The sequence below is a fragment of the Mesoplodon bidens genome (assembly GCF_964165515.1).
Source record: "Mesoplodon bidens genome assembly, chromosome: 2".
Taxonomy (NCBI): domain Eukaryota; kingdom Metazoa; phylum Chordata; class Mammalia; order Artiodactyla; family Ziphiidae; genus Mesoplodon; species Mesoplodon bidens.
In genome coordinates, this window is record NC_138177.1 from 70438499 (window position 1) to 70459370 (window position 20872).

At 39.7% G+C, this 20872-nt stretch overlaps 1 protein-coding gene across 1 annotated transcript in view; it reads left to right on the forward strand.

The window, feature by feature from the left end:
• The first annotated feature begins 389 nt into the window (after positions 1 to 389).
• LOC308613163 (interferon-activable protein 203-like) overlaps positions 390 to 20872 on the forward strand; it is a 48163-nt gene continuing 27680 nt past the window's right edge. The window contains exons 1-4 of the mRNA XM_081226204.1: positions 390 to 405; positions 494 to 631; positions 19508 to 19792; positions 20717 to 20850. Coding sequence (XP_081082330.1) covers positions 19528 to 19792; positions 20717 to 20850 — 399 coding nt within the window. The 5' untranslated portion in view covers positions 390 to 405; positions 494 to 631; positions 19508 to 19527. The remainder of the gene's footprint in view (positions 406 to 493; positions 632 to 19507; positions 19793 to 20716; positions 20851 to 20872) is intronic.

Below are 20872 nucleotides of genomic sequence, written 5' to 3' on the forward strand. Positions count from 1 at the left end.
TTTCAGGAGTTTCAGTCAAAAACAGTAGAGATAGACGGTTCTTCCAAGATCTCCTCTTGCCACTGCTACTCTGAGAACAGGAAGTAAGGGATAAGTGGCCAGATGGCTAACCTTACTTCTTGTATATTTGAGAGTCATTCAAGGGAATATAGTTTTCTAATGACCCCTCATGTAAGTCTGCTGGATAACAAAGTTCTAATGTTGGAACTCTTTTCATCTACTGAAATTTATAATAAAAAATTTTTGAGTGTAACTTTGCCGTAATTTTTCATTTTGATTAAGATATTTACAGGAAATAAACCGTTTATTTTCTCTGACTAATGAAACTGAAAGCTAAGAACATTGGTGGGAGGAGTCTCAATGCTGTTTCCTAACTTCTCTCTCTCCATGAAAGCACCGTATGAGGTAGCCAGCGCTAAATCAAGTTTTTGTCTAGCCAGCGCCCTTTTTCCTTGTTGTCTTTCAAAATACTTCTTTTTCCTCTGCCCTTCAGGAGTTTATAAAATTCTGCAGTTCAGTCTCTGAGAGCTTTACTGATTTATCGTCCTACTTAAGCAAAATAAGCAGTGATTCTTGCATTTCTAAAGAAAACCTCAAGATCTAGACTACTGTGGAGGACATTTTCACTGAGGTAAGACTGGTAGGGATTTCTGTAGAGAGTTGTGGGTACCTGGTTGGTAGACTCAAGATGAGAAGGGAAGCTTTAGTCATGAAGAATTTGGGGGGAAAGGTTTTATATCAACTATATTCAGAAAAGTGAAAACAGCAGTAGCTTGATTCTAGTCCTTTACTGCCTAGGCAAATAATAGACATTTTATTCCACTACAACTGAAGCCTGAACAAAGGGAAATGAATTTTGACTATAGAAGATATTAAAATGTATTCCCCAGGCAACTATCGGCATGAGCTATATTTAGAGAAAAGGTTTGGTTTCCTTCCCTGGAAGATGCACAGGAAACTTTGTGGCTGTGGTGGGGGCCTGGGTGAAAGTCAAGATAGGGGCATGCTAAAAGCATCATAGAATAATATTGAGTAAAAAAATACATCTGGATATAAAAATGTATTGTATGGCATTGTCCTAATTTTAGAAAACACACACATACAGAGGAGAGCAGACAAGTTTCAATTCCACAAGTACAGTTATACAAAACATGGCTTCTTTACCTCTCTTAAGACAGTTTACTTTTTCTTTTAGACTCCATTTTATACCAGCTGCCAGTGTTTTTATTTCAGTTTCTTTTAGGATTACTTTCTGCCTTCCTGAAAATTAATACTTTTTATTCTCGTGGCAAGGCATAGGAGAGAGGCAGAGAGAGGCAATTACAAATAGATTTCTATTGTCTACTTTTAGAATTGTTTAAAGACTTTCTGTATGGCCTGATACTGTAATATTTTGTATGTGCTTGACTAGAATATAAGATTTTTAATATTCACTTCAGAATCTTATGTATGTTAGATAAATGCTGTTAATCACACTTATTATATTTACTTTTAATAGGCAAATACACGATTAAAACTGTTGTATTTCCCTAGGAGGTGGACGTTTTATCATTGTGTTGTGCTCTGATGATACTTTTTATGTTCAGATCTATATAAAACCACAGTAATATAGATAAACTGGTTTTCTTTTACTTACTCTTTGCATGATAAATATTTTTCTTTTATTTTTCCACCTTTAAGTGATCTTTTGTTAACAATACATTGGCAGATTTCTTAAATCCAAGTTGACCAATTTGTCACTTAAGCTTAACCGGTTAGACCCTTTATGCTGATAATTAACATATATTGTCTTGTATCTGCTTTCTTCATTTCAATTTATGATACTTTTATATTCTCCTTTTTTGATTTGTTTTTGTTTTTTACTTATACCCCTATCTGACTTACCATTTAAGACAACTACATTAGTCAACTGTCATATTCTTTGTCCTCCCTCTCTCCCTCTACCATGTTGATATACTTCCTGCTTCTCTTCTCTTCAGTCAGAGCTTTATTTATTTTTAAGGCATAGACACACCTAATCAAGTTAAATTTTCACTCTTACTTACCTTTCAGCTTACAGTTTTTCTTGACTTTATATATTAATTTTTACCGACTATTTCTTCCAATAGATGTTTCCATGTGGGTCTTTATCTGCCAAAACTACCAATGCCTCGAATACAATAGTGTTTGAGGCCCTCATATTTAAGTATCATTTGGACTAGATTAAAAATTCTACTCTAAAAATTATTTTTCCCTCAAGATAGATGGGGAGTACCTCTTCTCTTACCCCTGGGACTAGATATGTTGTGAAATTCACAATCTGGAAACTTCAGAAAGGCTACTTAATGAATATAATTTATTATCCGGGGAGAGGGAGCTAAGGTCTGCATTTTATGTTTTTTTATTCCAGTTTTATTGAGACATAATTGACATATGGCACTGTATGAATTTAAGGTGTGCAGCATAGTGATTTGATTTATATCCATCATGGAGCCATAAGCATAATAAGTTTAATGAACTTCCATCATCTTATATAGATACAAAATTAAAGAAGTACAAAAAATTTTCTTTTTCTTGTGAAGAGAACTCTTAGGATATGCTTTCATAATAACTTTCATATATAACATACAGCAGTGGTAATTATATTTATCATGTTATACATTACATCCCTAGTACCTATTTATCTTATAACTGAACGTTTTCACCTTTTTCCTGACTTCATCCAATTCCCTTTCTCCTCACAGGTTACCACAAATCTAATTTCTTTTCTATGAGTTTGTTTGATTGTTTGTTTGTTTGTTTTTGCAGTATAACTGACCTACAACATTGTGGTAGTTCCTGTTATGCAACATAGTGATTCATTACTTCTTTCTTTTTTTTTTTTTTACATCTTTATTGGAGTATAATTGCTTTACAATGGTGTGTTAGTTGCTGCTTTATAACAAAGTGAATCAGCTATACATATACATATATTCCCATATCTCCTCCCTCTTGTGTCTCCCTCCCACCCTCCCTATCCCACCCCTCTAGGTGGTCACAGAGCATTGAGCTGATCTCGCTGTGCTATGTGGCTGCTTCCCACTAGCTATCTGTTTTACATTTGGTAGTGTATATATATCCATGCCACTCTCTCAGTTCTTCCCCCTTACCCTTCCCCCTCCCCGTGTCCTCAAGTCCATTCCCTACATCTGCGTCTTTATTCCTGTCCTGCCCCTAGGTTCATCAGAACCATTTTTTTTATTCCATATATATATGTTAGCATACAGTATTTATTTTTCTCTTTCTGACTTACTTCACTCTGTATGACAGTCTCTAGGTCCATCCACATCATAACAAATAACTCAATTTCATTTCTTTTTATGACTGAGTAATATTCCATTGTATATATGTACCACATCTTTATTCATTCATTTCTCGATGGACACTTAGGTTGCTTCCATGTCCTGGCTATTGTAAATAGAACTGCAATGAACATTGTGGTACATGACTCTTTTTGAATTATGGTTTGTTCAGGGTATATGCCTAGTAGTGGGATTGCTGGGTCATATGGTAGTTCTATTTTTAGTTTTTTAAGGAACCTCCACACTGGGCTCCATAGTGGCTGTATCAACTTACATTCCCACCGACAGTGCAAGAGGGTTCCCTTTTCTCCACACCCTCTCCAGCATTTATTTTTGTAGATTTTTTTAACATCTTTATAGGAGTATAATTGCTTTACAATTGTGTGTTAGTTTCTGCTTTATAACAAAGTGAATCAGTTATACATATACATATGTCCCCATATCTCTTCCCTCTTGTGTCTCCCTGCCTCTCACCCTCCCTATCCCACCCCTCTAGGTGGTCACAAACCACCGAGCTGATCTCCCTGTGCTCTGCAGCTTCTTCCCACTAGCTATCTATTTTATGTTTGGTAGTGTATATATGTCCATGTCACTCTCTCACTTTGTCACAGCTTACCCTTCCCCGTCCTCATATCCTCAAGTCCATTCTCTAGTAGGTCTGTGTCTTTATTCCCATCTTACCCCTAGGTTCTTCATGACTTTTTTTTTTTTTGTAGATTTTTGATGATGGCCATTCATTTCCCTAATGATTAATAATGTTGAGCATTCTTTCATGTATCTTTTGCAATCTGTATATCATCTTTGGAGAAAAGTCTATTTAGGCCTTCTGCCCAGTTTTGGATTAGGTTGTTTGTTTTTTGATATTGAGCTGCATGTGCTGCTTGTAACTTTTTGAGATTAATCCTTTGTCAGATCCTTCATTTGTAAATATTTTCTCCCATTCTGAGGGTTGTCTTTTGGTCTTGTTTATGATTTCCTTTGTTGTGCAAAAGCTTTTAAGTTTCATTAGGCCCCACTTGTTTATTTTTGTTTTTATATCCATTTCTCTAGGAGATGGGTCCAAAAGATCTTGTTGTGATCTATGTCATAGAATGTTCTGCCTATGTTTTCCTCTAAGAGTTTGACAGTGTCTGACCTTACATTTAGGTCTTTAATCCATTTTGAGTTGATTTTTGAGTATGGTGTTAAGTAGTGTTCTAATTTCATTATTTTACATGTAGCTGTCCAGTTTCCCACCACTACTTATTGAGGAAGCTCTCCTTTCTCCATTGTATATTCTTGCACCTTTTTCAAAAATAAGGTGACCATATGTGCATGGTTTTATCTCTGGACTTTCTTTTTTTTTTTTTTTTTTTTAATTTTTTAATTAGTTTCTGCTTTATAACAAAGTGAATCAGTCATACATATACATCTGTTCCCACATCCCTTCCCTCATGCATCTCCCTCCCTCCCACCCTCCCCATCCCACCCCTCCAGGCGGTCACAAAGCACCGAGCTGATCTCCCTGTGCTCTGTGGCTGCTTCCCACTATCTATCTACCTTACGTTTGGTAGTGTATATATGTCCATGCCTCTCTTTCGCTTTGTCACAGCTTACCCTTGCCCCTCCCCATATCCTCAAGTCCATTCTCAAGTAGGTCTGTGTCTTTATTCCCGTTTTGCCCCTAGGTCCTTCATGACTCTTTTTTTTTTTTTTTAAATTCCGTATATATGTGTTAGCATACGGTATTTGTCTTTCTCTTTCTGACTTACTTCACTCTGTATGACAGACTCTAGGTCTATCCACCTCATTACAAATAGCTCAGTTTCGTTTCTTTTTATGGCTGAGTAATATTCCATTGTATATATGTGCCACATCTTCTTTATCCATTCATCCGATGATGGACACTTAGGTTGTTTCCAGCTCCGGGCTATTGTGAATAGAGCTGCAATGAACATTTTGGTACATGTCTCTTTTTGAATTATGGTTTTCTCAGGGTATATGCCTAGTAGTGGGATTGCTTGGTCATATGGTAGTTCTATTTGTAGTTTTTTAAGGAACCTCCATACTGTTCTCCATAGTGGCTGTAGCAATTCACATTCCCACCAACAGTGCAAGAGTGTTCCCTTTTCTCCACACCCTCTCCAGCATTTATTGTTTCTAGATTTCTTGATGATGGCCATTCTGACTGGTGTGAGATGATATCTCATTGTAGTTTTGATTTGCATTTCTCTAATGATTAATGATGTTGAGCATTCTTTCATGTGTTTGTTGGCAGTCTGTATATCTTCTTTGGAGAAATGCCTATTTAAGTCTTCTGCCCATTTTTGGATTGGGTTGTTTGTTTTTTTGCTATTGAGCTGCATGAGCTGTTTATAAATTTTGGAGATTAATCCTTTGTCAGTTGCTTCATTTGCAAATATTTTCTCCCATTCTGAGGGTTGTCTTTTGGTCTTGTTTATGGTTTCCTTTGCTGTGCAAAAGCTTTGAAGTTTCATTAGGTCCCATTTGTTTATCTTTGTTTTTATTTCCATTTCTCTAGGAGGTGGGTCCAAAAGGATCTTGCTGTGATTTATGTCATAGAGTGTTCTACCTATGTTTTCCTCTAAGAGTTTGATAGTTTCTGGCCTTACATTTAAGTCTTTAATCCATTTTGAGCTTATTTTTGTGTATGGTGTTAGGGAATGATCTAATCTCAAACTTTTACATGTCCCTGTCCAGTTTTCCCAGCACCACTTATTGAAGAGGCTGTCCTTTCTCCACTGTACATTCCTGCCTCCTTTATCAAAGATAAGTTGGCCATATGTGCGTGGGTATATCTCTGGGTTTTCTATCCTGACCCACTGATCTATCTTTCTGTTTTTATGCCAGTACCACACTGTCTTAATTACTGTAGCTTTGTAGTATAGTCTGAAGTCAGGGAGCCTGATTCCTCCAGCTCCGTTTTTCGTTCTCAAGATTGCTTTGGCTATTCGGGGTCTTTTGTTTTTCCAAACAAATTTTGAAATTTTTTGTTCTAGTTCTGTGAAAAATGCCAGTGGTAGTTTGATAGGGATTGCATTGAATCTGTAGATTGCTTTGGGTAGTAGAGTCATTTTCACAATATTGATTCTTCCAATCCAGGAGCATGGTATATCTCTCCATCTATTTGTATCATCTTTAATTTCTTTCATCAGTGTCTTATAATTTTCTGCATACAGGTCTTTTGTCTCCTTAGGTAGGTTTATTCCTAGATATTTTATTCTTTTTGTTGCAATGGTAAATGGGAGTGTTTTCTTGATTTCATTTTCAGATTTTTCATCATTAGTGTACAGGAATGCCAGAGATTTCTGTACATTAATTTTGTATCCTGCTACTTTACCAAATTCATTGATTAGTTCTAGTAGTTTTTCGGTAGCATCTTTAGGATTCTCTATGTATAGTATCATGTCATCTGCAAACAGTGACAGCTTTACTTCTTCTTTTCCAATTTGGATTCCTTTTATTTCCTTTTCTTCTCTGATTGCTGTGGCTAAAACTTCCAAAACTATGTTGAATAAGAGTGGTGAGAGTGGGCAGCCTTGTCTTGTTCCTGATCTTAGTGGAAATGGTTTCAGTTTTTCACCATTGAGGACAATGTTGGCTGTGGGTTTGTCATATATGGCCTTTATGATGTTGAGGAAAGTTCCCTCTATGCCTACTTTCTGCAGGGTTTTTATCATAAATGGGTGTTGAATTTTGTCGAAAGCTTTCTCTGCGTCTATTGAGATGATCATATGGTTTTACTCCTTCAACTTGTTAATATGGTGTATCACATTGATTGATTTGCGTATATTGAAGAATCCTTGCATTCCTGGAATAAACCCCACTTGATCATGGTGTATGATCCTTTTAATGTGCTGTTGGATTCTGTTTGCTAGTATTTTGTTGAGGATTTTTGCATCTATGTTCATCAGTGATATTGGCCTGTAGTTTTCTTTCTTTGTGACATCCTTGCCTGGTTTTGGTATCAAGGTGATGGTGGCCTCGTAGAATGAGTTTGGGAGTGTTCCTTCCTCTGATATTGTTTGGAAGAGTTTGAGAAGGATGGGTGTTAGCTCTTCTCTAAATGTTTGATAGAATTCGCCTGTGAAGCCATCTGGTCCTGGGGTTTTGTTTGATGGAAGATTTTTAATCACAGTTTCAATTTCAGTGCTTGTGATTGGTCTATTCATATTTTCTATTTCTTCCTGAGTCAGTCTTGGCAGGTTGTGCATTTCTAAGAATTTGTCCATCTCTTCCAGGTTGTCCATTTTATGGGCATAGAGTTGCTTGTAGTAATCTCTCATGATCTTTTGTATTTCTGCAGTGTCAGTTGTTACTTCTCCTTTTTCATTTCTAATTCTATTGATTTGAGTCTTCTCCCTTCTTTTCTTGATGAGTCTGGCTAATGGTTTATCAATTTTGTTTATCTTCTCAAAGAACCAGCTTTTAGTTTTATTGATCTTTGCTATCGTTTCCTTCATTTCTTTTTCATTTATTTCTGATCTGATTTTTATGATTTCTTTCCTTCTGCTAACTTTGGGGTGTTTTTGTTCTTCTTTCTCTAATTGCTTTAGGTGCAAGGTTAGGTTGTTTATTCGAGATGTTTCCTGTTTCTTAAGGTGGGATTGTATTGCTATAAACTTCCCTCTTAGAACTGCTTTTGCTGCATCCCATAGGTTTTGGGTCGTCGTGTCTCCATTGTCATTTGTTTCTAGGTATTTTTTAATTTCCTCTTTGATTTCTTCAGTGATCACTTCGTTATTAAGTAGTGTATTGTTTAGCCTCCATGTGTTTGTATTTTTTACAGCTCTTTTCCTGTAATTGATATCTAGTCTCATAGCATTGTGGTCAGAAAAGACACTTGATACAATTTCAATTTTCTTAAATTTACCAAGGCTTGATTTGTGACCCAAGATATGATCTATCCTGGAGAATGTTCCATGAGCACTTGAGAAAAATGTGTATTCTGTTGTTTTTGGATGGAATGTCCTATAAATATCAATTAAGTCCATCTTGTTTAATGTATCATTTAAAGCTTGTGTTTCCTTATTTATTTTCATTTTGGAAGATCTATCCATTGGTGAAAGTGTGGTGTTAAAGTCCCCTACTATGATTGTGTTACTGTCGATTTCTCCTTTTATGGCTGTTAGTATTTGCCTTATGTATTGAGGTGCTCCTATGTTGGGTGTATAAATATTTACAATTGTTATATCTTCTTCTTGGATCGATCCCTTGATCATTATGTAGTGTCCTTCTTTGTCTCTTCTAGTAGTCTTTATTTTAAAGTCTATTTTGTCTGATATGAGAATTGCTACTCCAGCTTTCTTTTGGTTTCCATTTGCATGGAATATCTTTTTCCATCCCCTTACTTTCAGTCTGTATGTGTCTCTAGGTCTGAAGTGGGTCTCTTGTAGACAGCATATATATGGGTCTTGTTTTTGTATCCATTCAGCCAATCTGTGTCTTTTGGTGGGAGCATTTAGTCCATTTACATTTAAGGTAACTATCGATATGTATGTTCCTATTCCCATTTTCTTAATTGTTTTGGGTTCGTTATTGTAGGTCTTTTCCTTCTGTTGTGTTTCTTGCCTAGAGAAGTTCCTTTAGCATTTGTTGTAAAGCTGGTTTGGTGGTGCTGAACTCTCTCAGCTTTTGCTTGTCTGTAAACGTTTTAATTTCTCCATCAAATCTGAATGAGATCCTTGCTGGGTAGAGTAATCTTGGTTGCAGGTTTTTCTCCTTCATCACTTTAAATATGTCCTGCCACTCCCTTCTGGCTTGTAGAGTTTCTGCTGATAGATCAGCTGTTATCCTGATGGGGATTCCCTTGTGTGTTATTTGTTGTTTTTGCCTTGCTGCTTTTAATATGATTTCTTTGTGTTTAATTTTTGACAGTTTGATTAATATGTGTCTTGGCGTATTTCTCCTTGGATTTATTCTGTATGGGACTCTCTGTGCCTCCTGGACTTGATTAACTATTTCCTTTCCCATATTAGGGAAGTTTTCAACTATAATCTCTTCAAATATTTTCTCAGTCCCTTTCTTTTTCTCTTCTTCTTCTGGAACCCCTATAATTCGAATGTTGGTGTGTTTAATGTTGCCCCAGAGGTCTCTGAGACTGTCCTCTGTTCTTTTCATTCTTTTTTCTCTATTTTGCTCTGCAGCAGTTATTTCCACTATTTTATCTTCCACCTCACTTATCCGTTCTTCTGCCTCAGTTATTCTGCTATTGATCCCATCTAGAGTATTTTTTATTTCATGCATTGTGTTTTTAATCGATGCTTGATTCATCTTTAGTTCTTCTAGGTCCTTGTTAACTGTTTCTTGCATTTTGTCTATTCTATTTCCAAGATTTTGGATCTGGGAAATAGAATCTTGGATCATCTTTACCATCATTATTCTGAATTCTTTTTCAGGTAGACTGCCTATTACATCTTCATTTGTTAGGTCTGGTGGGTTTTTATCTTGTTCCTTCTCCTGCTGTGTGTTTTTCTGTCTTCTCATTTTGCTTATGTTACTGTGTTTGGGGTCTCCTTTTCGCAGGCTGCAGGTTCGTAGTTCCCTTTGTTTTTGGTGTCTGTCCCCAGTGGCTAAGGTTGGTTTAGTGGGTTGTGTAGGCTTCCTGGTGGAAGGTACTAGTGCCTGTGTTCTGGTGAATGAGGCTGGATCTTGTCTTTCTGGTGGGCAGGTCCACGTCTGGTGGTGTGTTTTGGGGTGTCTGCGGACTTTTTATGATTTTAGGCCACCTCTCTGCTAATGGGTGGCGTTGTGTTTCTGTCTTGCTAGTTGTTTGGCATAGGGTGTCCAGCACTGTAGCTTGCTGGTCGTTGAGTGAAGCTGGGTGCTGGTGTTGAGATGGAGATCTCTGGAAGATTTTCGCCGTTTGATATTATGTGGAGCTGGGAGGTCTCTTGTGGACCAGTGTCCTGAAGTTGGCTCTCCCACCTCAGAGGCATAGCACTGACTCCTGGCTCCTCAATTTGGGATGATTTGTTGTCTATTCATGTATTCCACAGATGCAGGGTACATCAAGTTGATTGTGGAGCTTTAATCCGCTGCTTCTGAGGCTGCTGGGAGAGGTTTCCCTTTCTCTTCTTTGTTCTCACAGCTCCTGGGTCTCAGCTTTGGATTTGGCCCCGCCTCTGCGTGTAGGTCGCCGCAGGGCGTCTGTTCTTCGGTCAGACAGGACAGGGTTAAAGGAGCAGCCTCTTCGGGGACTCTGGCTCACTCAGGCCGGGCGGGAGGGAGGGGCACGGAGTGCGGGGCGAGCCTGCAGCGGCAGAGGTCGGCGTGACGTTGCACCAGCCCGAGGCGCGCCGTGCGTTCTCCCAGGGAAGCCGCCCCTGGATCCCGGGACCCCGGCAGTGGCGGGCTGCACAGGCTCCCGGAAGGGCGGTGTGGACAGTGACCTGCGCTCGCACACAGGCTTCCCGGCGGCGGCAGCAGCAGCCCCAGCGTCCCACGCCCGTCACTGGGCTCCGCGCTTTCAGTCGCGACCCGCGCCCGTCTGTGGAGCCCCTTCAAGCAGCGCTCTCAATCCCCTCTCCTCGCGCACCAGGAAACCAAGAGGGAAGAAAAAGTCTCTTGCCTCTCCGGCAGCTCCAGAGTTTTCCCGGACTCCCTGCCGGCTAGCCGTGGCACATTAGCCCCCCTCAGGCTGAGTTCTCGCCGCCAGCCCCAGTCCTTTCCCTGCGCTCTGACCAAAGCCCGAGCCTCAGCTTCCAGCGCCGCCCGCCCTGGCGGGTGAGCAGACAAGCCTCTTGGGCGGGTGAGTGCCGCTCGGCACCGATCCTCTGTGCGGGAATCTCTCCGCTTTGCCCTACCCAGGTATGTGGGGAGTTTCTTGCCTTTTGGGAGGTCTGGGGTCTTCTGCCAGCATTCAGTAGGTGTTCTGTAGGAGTTGTTCCACGTGTAGCTGTATTTCTGGTGTATCCGTCTATCTCTGGACTTTCTATCCAGTTCCATTTACCTATATTTCTGTTTTTGTGCCAGTACCATATTGTCTTGATTACTGTAGCTTTGTAGTATAGTCTGAAGTCAGGGAGCCTGATTCCTCCAGCTCTGTTTTTCTTTCTCAATATTGCTTTGGCTATTCAAGGTCTTTTGTGTTTCCATAGAAATTGTGAAATTTTTTGTTCTAGTTCTGTGAAAAATGCTATTGTTAGTTTGATAGGGATTGCATTGAATATGTAGATTGCTTTGGGTAGCATAGTCATTTTCACAATGTTGATTCTTCCAATCCAAGAGTGTGGTATATCTCTCCATCTGTTTGTATCATCTTTAATTTCTTTCATCAGTTTCTTATAGTTTTCTGCATACAGGTCTTTGTTTCCCTAGGTAGGTTTATTCCTAGGTATTTTATTATTTTTGTTGCAGTGGTAAATGGGAGTGTTTCCTTAATTTCTCTTTCAGATTTTTCATCATTAGTGTATAGGAATGAAAGAGATTTCTGTGCATGAATTTTGTATCCTGCTACTTTACCAAATTCATTGATTAGCTCTAGTAGTTTTCTGGTAGCATCTTTTTTTTTTTTTTTTTTTTTTTTTTTTTTGTGGTACGCGGGCCTCTCAGTGTTGTGGCCTCTCCCACTGCAGAGCACAGGCTCCGGACGCACAGGCTCAGCGGCCATGGATCACGGGCCCAACCGCTCCACGGCATGTGGGATCCTCCCGAACCGGGGCACGAACCCATGTCCCCTGCACCGGCAGGTGGACTCTCAACCACTGCGCCACCAGGGAAACCCTGGTAGCATCTTTAGGATTCTTTATGTATAGTGTCATGTCATCTGCAATCAGTGACAGCTTTACTTCTTCTTTTCCGATTTGGATTCCTTTTCTTTCTTTTTCTTCTCTGATTGCTGTGGCTAATACTTTGAGAACTATGTTGAATAATACTGGTGAAAGTGGGCAACCTTGTCTTGTTCCTGATCTTAGTGGAAATGTTTTCAGTTTTTCACCATTGAGAATGATGTTGGCTGTGAGTTTGTCATATATGGCCTTTATTATGTTGAGGTAAGTTCCCTCTGTGCCTACTTTCTGGAGAGTTTTTATCATAAATGGGTGTTGAATTTTGTTGAAAGCTTTTTCTGCATCTACTGAGATGATCATATGGTTTGTATTCTTCAGTTTGTTAATATGGTGTATCACGTTGATTGATTTGCATATATTGAAGAATCCTTGCATTCATTGAAGAATCCTTGCATTCCTGAGATAAACCCCACTTGATCATGGTGTATGATCCTTTTAATGTGCTGTTGGATTTTGTTTGCTAGTGTTTTGTTGAGGATTTTTGCATCTATGTTCATCAGTGTTATTGGCCTGTAGTTTTCTTTCTTTGTGACATCTTTGTCTGGTTCTGGTATCTGGGTGATGGTGGTCTCATAGAATGAGTTTCGGAGTGTTCCTCCCTCTGTTATATTTTGGAAGAGTTTGTGAAAGATAGGTGTTAGTTTTTCTGTAAGTGTTTGATAGAATTTGCCTGTGAAACCATATGGTCCTGGGCATTTGTTTGTCGGAATATTCTGTTCTGTTGATCTATATATCTGTTTTTGTTCCATTACTATACTGTTTCAATTACTGTAGCTTTGTAGTATAGTTTGAAATCAGGGAGCATGGTACTTCCAGCTTTGTTCTTCTTTCTCAAAATTGTTTTGGCTGTTTGAGGTCTTGTTTCCATACAAATTTTAGATTTTTTTGTTCTAGGTCTGTGAAAAATGCCATTGGTAATTTGATAGGGCTTGCATTGTATCTGTAGAGTGCTTTGGGTAGTTTAGTCATTTTAATAATATTAATTCATTCAATCCATGAACATTATATCTTTCCATTTTTTTGTGTTGTCTTCAATTTCTTTCATCTGTATCTTATAGTTTTGCAAATACAGGTCTTCTACCTCCTTAGTCAGATTTATTCCTAAGCATTTTGTTCTTTTTGATGTGATTTTAAATGGGATTGTTTTCTTAATTTCTGTTTTTGATAGTTCATTGTTAGTGTATAGAAATGCAACAGATTTCTATATATTAACTTCATATCCTGCAACTTAAGTGAATTCATTGATGAGTTTTAGTAGGTTTTTTGTGGTGTCTTTAGGATTTTCTATGTATAGTATCATTTAATCTGCAAACAGTAACAGTTTTTTTTCCTTTGGACTCCTTTTATTTTTCTTTGTTTCTAGTTTGATTGCTGTGACTAGGACTTCTAATACTATGTTAAATAAAAGTGGTGAGAGTGGGCATCCTTGTCTTTTTCATATATATATGATTGGCCTTGCTGACCTCTTAAGTTTAAACACATTTTAACAACACTGCATTTCCTCCCCCCTTTCCATGTGTATAATTTTGACATCATATTCACATCTTTTTGTTTTGTGTATCCCTTAACACCTTATTGTAGATATAGATGATTTTACAACTTTTGTCTTTTAACCTTCCTACTAGCTTTATACATGTCTAATATATTACCTTTACTGTATATTTGCCTTTACCAATGAGATTTTTTCCTTTTATGTTTCATGCTTCTTTTCTTTTTACTTGGAAAAGTCCCTTTAACATTTCTTTTAAAGCCAGTTTGCTGGTGCTGAACTCTTTTAGTTTTTGCTTGCCTGTAAAACTTTTAATCTCTCCATAAAATCTGAACAAAAGACTTGCTGGCAAGAGTATTCTTTGTTGTAGATTATTCTTTTTCATCACCTTAAGCATAGCATGCCACTCCCTTCTGCAGAGTTTCTGCCGAAAAGTCAGCTGATAGCCTTATGGGAGTTCCCTTGTATGAAACTTGTTGCTTTTCCCTTACTGATTTTAATATTTTCTCCTTATCTTTAATTTTTGCCATCTTAATTACAGTGTGTCTTGGTGAGGTCCTCTTTGGGTTGATCCTGTTTGGGACTCTCTGTGTTTCCTGGCTGTTTCCTTACCCAGGTTAAGGAAGTTTTCAGCTATTATGTCTTCAAATATGTTCTCTGCCCCTTTTTCTCTCTCTTCTCCTTCTGGGACCCTCCTATGATATGATGAATGATAACATGTTTGATGTTGTCCCAGAGTTCTCTTAAACTGTCCTCATTTCTTTCTTTCTTTCTTTCTTTTTTTTGTTCAGCTTCAGTCATTTCCATTATTCTGTCTTCCAGCTAGCTGATCTGTTCTATTGTATCATTAGCTCTACTGTTGATTCCTTCTGGTATATTTTTCATTTCAGTTATTTTATTATTTATCTCTGTTTGATTCTTCTTTATATTTTCTAATTTTTTTGTTAAAAACTTCTAACTTTTTACTCTGTTTATCCAATCTTCTCCCGAGTTCTTTGAGCATCTTTATGGTCACCTCTGTGAACTATTTATTGAGTAGGTTGCCTATGTCCACTTCACTTAGTTGTTCTTCTGAGGTTTTATCTTGTTCCTTCATTTGGAACATATTCCTCTATGGCTTCATTTTGCCTAATTTCTTGTTTTATTTCTGTGTATTTGGTACATTGGTTATGTTTCCTGACCTTGGAGAAGTAGTCTTTTGTAGAAGATGTCCTATTTGTCCCAGCAGTGCACTCCCTTCTGGTCACCAGAGCTATATGCTCTAGGGCTGCAGTCCCCAACTTTTTGGCACCAGAGACCAGTTTCATGGAAGACAATTTTTCCACAGACCGGGGTGGGGGGAATGGTTTTGGGATGATTCAAGCACATTGCATTTATTATGCTCTTTATTTCTATTATTATTGCAATGTGATATATAATGAAATAATTATACAACTCACCATAATGCAGAATCAGTGGGAGCCCTGAGCAGTTTTCCTGCAACTAGATTGTCCCATCTGGGAATGATGGGAGACAGTGACAGCTGAAGTGTGTTGCTCATGTCCAGTCTACTCTGTAATCTCGTTTTGGTTGCTGACACTGCAGAAAACCCTGCTTCACAAAGATAGGATGTTGAAAATGGAAGCAGGCTTTTCAGTGCTTTTGTGGCAATTTAAGGATATTCCACCTTGACTTTAATCCAGAATGCATGGAGATTTGAAGTTGTCTCAAACATACTGTTAAAGCCACTGTCATTTGCAGTCTCAAGCAGTTGATCCTCTTCTAGCATGGACAAAGTCAATTCACCTGGCTTATTCACAAATGAGTTGTAGATCCATTCCTTCCCTTCCCTTTTGTGGTTAGGAAGTAATGCTCAAACTCTCTTGAAAGCTGAGATAGGTGATCATGCACCAGCTGGGATAAAGAAGGCCCTGGCTCAGTCTCTCAAAATCTCTGCTAATGTTTGAAACATATCAAAAATCCCAATATTCACTCGTCAACCCCCTAATTCCAGTTTGGCTTTAAATGAAGTCACTTTATCTGCTGACTTGAACACAGTTGTAGTTTTCCCCTGAAGTGACAGATCGAGTTTGTCAAGCAGGTTGAATACATCACACAAGTAAGCAAGTTTTGAGACCCATTTTGTGTCACTGAAATGTGCTGCCAACGATGACTGTTTTTCTAAAAGAAGTCTCTGAGGCAGCTCTCATAACTCAAAAACTCTCGCCAGTGATCTACCTTTAGAAAGCCATCTCACTTCTGTGTTTAAGAGGAGATGTGTGTGCTCTGTGTCCATCTCCTCACAGAGCTACATGAACAAATGTGAGTTAAGGGCATGTACTTTAATGCGGCTGATAATTTTAATCACATACTGCAAAACGTTGTTAAGTTCAGGTGACATTTTTCGGCTAGCCAGCATTTCTCTATGGATGACACAGTGCGTAGACTCACATTCAGAAGCGACCTATTTGACCTGAGTAGTGAAACCAGAAAGCCGTCCAGTAGTGGCAGCCTCTCTGTCTGTGCATATACCAACACAAAATGACCAGTTCAGTTTTCCTGATATGTAATCATTCAAAGACTTAAATAGTTCTGCAGCTGTGGTGTTGGTTGGCAACAAAAGTGCACATAACATATCCTCATGCACATCCTCCTGAAAAATATATCACACAAAAACAAGCATTGTTGCTTTGTTGTCAACATTGGTAGACTCATCAAACTGGATTGCGTACCACGGTGGCTCATTAATCCTCTCTAACAATTATGACTCAATATCCTCTGCTATTTCATCAATTCGTCTAGTTATGGTGCTAGCTGAAAGAGGAACACGTGCCATATTTGAACTGCAGCTTCTCCTAAAATTTCATAACAAATGTCCTTAGCAGCAGGAAGGATCAACTGTTCACCAATAGTAAAGGGCTTCTTAGCTTTAGCAATGCAATTGGCCACTAAGAATGATGCTGTCAGTGCAGACACATGTGATGAAGTGGTGGCCTTCGGTAATTGCTTCTGTTCTTCGTGTTCACATTTATTTGTTTTGAAAAAATCCAAAGGCTTTTCTTTTCATGCAGGGTGCTTGGTCTCCATGTGGTGAAACAGTTTTGAAGGTTTCATGGATTCGTTGGATAGCTGGTCACCGCATATCATGCAAAGTGGGCTTGGAGAATGTGAATCACCTGTTGCAATGAACCCATAATTTAAGTAGGACTCTTGGTATTTTCTTTTAAATGCAGCTTTCTTTTTGTGGGCAGTCTTAAGAGTCTTCTGCTATCTCATCATTGGGTCTTTCCCCATTTTCAAAGAAGCTCTCCAGTGACTTTTGTTTTTTACTCATTTTGGCTAGGGTTAGCTTGCGGGCTTGCCAAAACTGTGACTGAGACAAGTGTGCAGTTCGGGAAAGAGGCATGGACAGAAGTAGTAAATAAAATAACGGACCAGCCATGTGCAGACTAAAATAAGTGTCGGATTCTGACTTAAGCTCTGCCACCAGATACAGCTGTACAACTGAAGTACATCAACTCACTTGCCACCATAAAGCCTACCACCAGATGCAGCTTAATTGTCACTTGCCACTCACTGATAGGGTTTTGATATGAGTCTGCAAGCAATTGATTTATTATGGTCTCCGTGCAGTCAAACCTCTCTACTAATGATAATCTATATTTGCAGCTACTCCCCAGTGCTAGCAACACTGCCTCAGCTCTACCTCAGGTCATCAGGCATTAGATTCTCATAAGGAGTGCACAACCTAGATCCTTCGCATGTGCAGTCACAGTAGGGTTTGCGCTCCTATGAGACTCTAATGCCATCGCTAATCTGACAGGAGTTGGAGCTCAGGCAGTAATGTGAGCAATGGGGAGCAGCTGTAAATACAGATGAAGCTTTGCTTGCTTGCCTGCTGCTTATCTCCTGCTGTTCAGCCCTGTTCCTAATAGGCCATGGACTGGTACCAGTCTGTAGCCCAGGGTTTGGGGGCCCCTGCTCTAGGGGTTCCCCCTATGAGAGCTATGCAAGTCCTTCTTTTGTGGTCGGCTGACTATCGTGGATAGTCTGGTAGGTGTGACTGGCCCCAGTTGGTTGCCAGCCCCTGCCTTGTGCCAAGGACAATGGTTGGTGAGGCTGGGTCACAAGGTTACTGGCTGTGCAACCTTGGGGGTCCCAGGGACAGTGCTGGCCCATTGGTGGGCAGGCCAGCAGGCTACAGGTTCTGGCGTGTCCCAAAACTGGTGCTGATCACTGGTGAGTGGGGTTTGGTCATGGGGCAGCTGGCTGAGGGGTCCAGTGTGTCTCGGAACTGGTGTTGGCCTGTTGGTGGTTGGTTCAGGGGCCCAGTGGCCCCAGGGCTGGAGTCAGCCTGCTAAAGGACAGGACCAGGGACCAGGGCTTACTGGGACTAGTGCTGGCTCACTGGTAGGTGAAGCCAGGTCCCAGGGCCTCTGGCTATAGGACCCTGGAAGTCCTGAAGCTGGTATAAACCTGTTGGTCGTTGGAGCCAAAGCCTAGGGCCACTGGCTAAGGGGTCCAAGTTGTCCCAGAATTGGTTTTGACCTACTGGCAGGCAGGGCAATGGCCCAGGAGATTCTGGGGTTGTTTCAGGCCTGCTGGTGGATTGGCTTGTTTCTGATAAGGCAGGCTGTAGCACTGTGGTGGTCCTGGGCTGGTGTGGGCTCATCACTCTATAGGCCTGATCTAACTGAGGATGCTCATGATCTCTCAAGAAGGAATAATTCACAACCCTGGGAATTTGAAAATTCCAATTATAAAAAAGGTACACAAACACATGTTACCTAACTAAAAGAATTCATGACTTGAAACAGAAAACTGGAATGCATACCATATATTGAGTGCCATCAAGGAGGTGCACAGGGTGCTAAAGAGGCCCAGAAGAGTGACACTCACTCCCAAATCAGGCCCCTGGTAGCTTTCAGAAGACAAAGCCTCAGTTGAGTCTTGAATTCTCTAAGGAGGTATTCAGAGGAATAGAGATGGGAATGGCCTTCTAGACCATGGGAAGGGAATTAACAAAGTCATGAAATATGAAAAGGTAAGGTGTGGTGTATATTTCTAGAGCAAGAAACATAAAAATTACAGAGGTAAAAAAAGAGGCAGATTATTCAAGGCATTTTAAGCCAGGCTATGGAGCAAGAACTTTTTCAAAGAGAAAATGGGGAACTGTTGAAGGATGTCAAATGGGATAGAACTGTGGCTTTATAGAGAAATATCTGGTTCTATGAAAAGAACTGATTAGAGAAATTAAGCCTGGAAGGAGAAAAATCAAGCAGCCATTGAAATAATTCCAGCTGTGATCCTGTCTAAGAGAGAAGGGTGAAGTCCAACAAAGGGACACTGATATGGGCACATAGGACACAGAGAACATGGTCCACACCCCAGGGAGAGATGATGATAATGAGAACTGACTAGGGAAGTGCCAAGTGGATGGACTAGGGTTGGTACCCAGCGTGGAACTGTAGTGCTATGGCAGAAGGATATTTGTATAAGGTGAGAGGTTGCAGCCCATTTTGTTCATAGGCCACTTCAGACGTGGTGGAAAGAGTCATGAACCAGCAAGGCAGACATTCAAGAAGTAGGCTGCAGCTCCAATAAAGGATGGGAGGAGGAATCAGGGACTTTGACACTGCATAGTCCATACTTGACACACTGCAACCATTGCTTATTTCTGGACCTCCTTCCACCGTACCCACCCTTAAACCAACTCAAGGTCATCATTAAAATGGGAGAATTTCTTAGAAGTTTCTCATGCAGCAGTTTTCAACCCATTTTCCACAGTAACACGTCTGGTAATAGTCTCTTTTTGTCACACACACCCATGGATGATACTTTGACATATGCCATTGACTCACATAGACATAACCAGTCTTTTAAATTGTCTGTATAAAGGTGTAACACTGTATGTTATTTTTCTCTTGCAGGCACGTCCCTAACTTGAGAGATGGGGAATGAATTCAAGAGAATTGTTCTGCTGAAAGGATTTCAGCACATCAGTGATTATCAGTTTCGTGTGATTAAGTGTCTACTGGCCAAGGATTTAAGACTGACTAGTAAAATGCAAGATGAATATGACAGAGTTAAGATTGCTGACTTGATGGAAGTAAAGTTCCATGGGCCTGCCTGTGTTGACAAATTAATAGAATTGGTCAAAGATATAGAAGAAATTAAAGACCTTGCTAAAACTCTTAAAAATGAGAAGTTAAAAGGTACTTGGAAGAACCTCTTTCACACTCTCTCTGTACTAACCTCAACCTTAAATAGAACCCTGATTTGGTCAAAGTTTAGACCTCTCTTTCCCAAATTAGGACTCAGTAGCCATGACAATGGTAGTACTTTAGATGCCAAAAAATTGACAACTTAGAGGATGCCTTTCCTACAAAGAGATCTGGTATGTTTTAGAGGGTGTATTTTGGGGGTGTGGGCAAAGAAAATATTAGAAGGAGCTGATGAGAAAGGCTGAGGCTTCCATACATTAGAAAGGTTAGACAATGATGAAACAGAACTAGAACATGTAGGTTCTTGAAATATTTAAATCAGTTAATATGCATGCTCTATTATCATATTTACTCCATCATTTTTATACTTTCTAGAAACAACTCTGAGGCAGTACTTAAATAAAAACCTACCTCTGAGAGATGTGAAGAACTTGCCTCTTATAAAACCATTGGATTAGGAAAACATATTTTAAAAAGTCAAAGTCCAGTATCACCACTTTGTCCCATCACAAATTAGATTATATTCATTTTCTGTGTTTTCAGTAATTCAAATAGATCTTCTGTAGAAATTGACCCACCACTAACATCATGAAAACTTTAGATTCTTAAAAGGAAAATATAGAATCAGTGGATTGTAAAAGGGTTCGACTGAGCTAGATAGGAGTCCAGAGGACAGGAAGAATATGCTTGTGGTACAGGGGACAAGAAAGGAAACCACAGAGGAAGTCTGAGCCAGTACCTATACCTATGCTGCTACTGCTGGCCACCTATGGCCAAGCTAGGCTAACGCAGTAGAGGCAGATACAAGCTTACTCAGATCCACAAGCAGGAAGTGACAGGAAATAGTATTGAAGGTGCTTCAGGTATCTTAGACCAGCTCCTCTGGATTTATCATGTTCTCTTTTACCACATCAGTTATTAGGAGAAACAGAGCAAAAGAAGCAACTCCAGTGAAAAAAAGCAAGCTGAGTAAACCCAGTCCTGACCAGTCAACATCCACCACTAATAAAGCTTTGGGACCTGAACCAATCAAGGATACACCTGTGAAGGTAGGATGGCTAGGGTCTCACA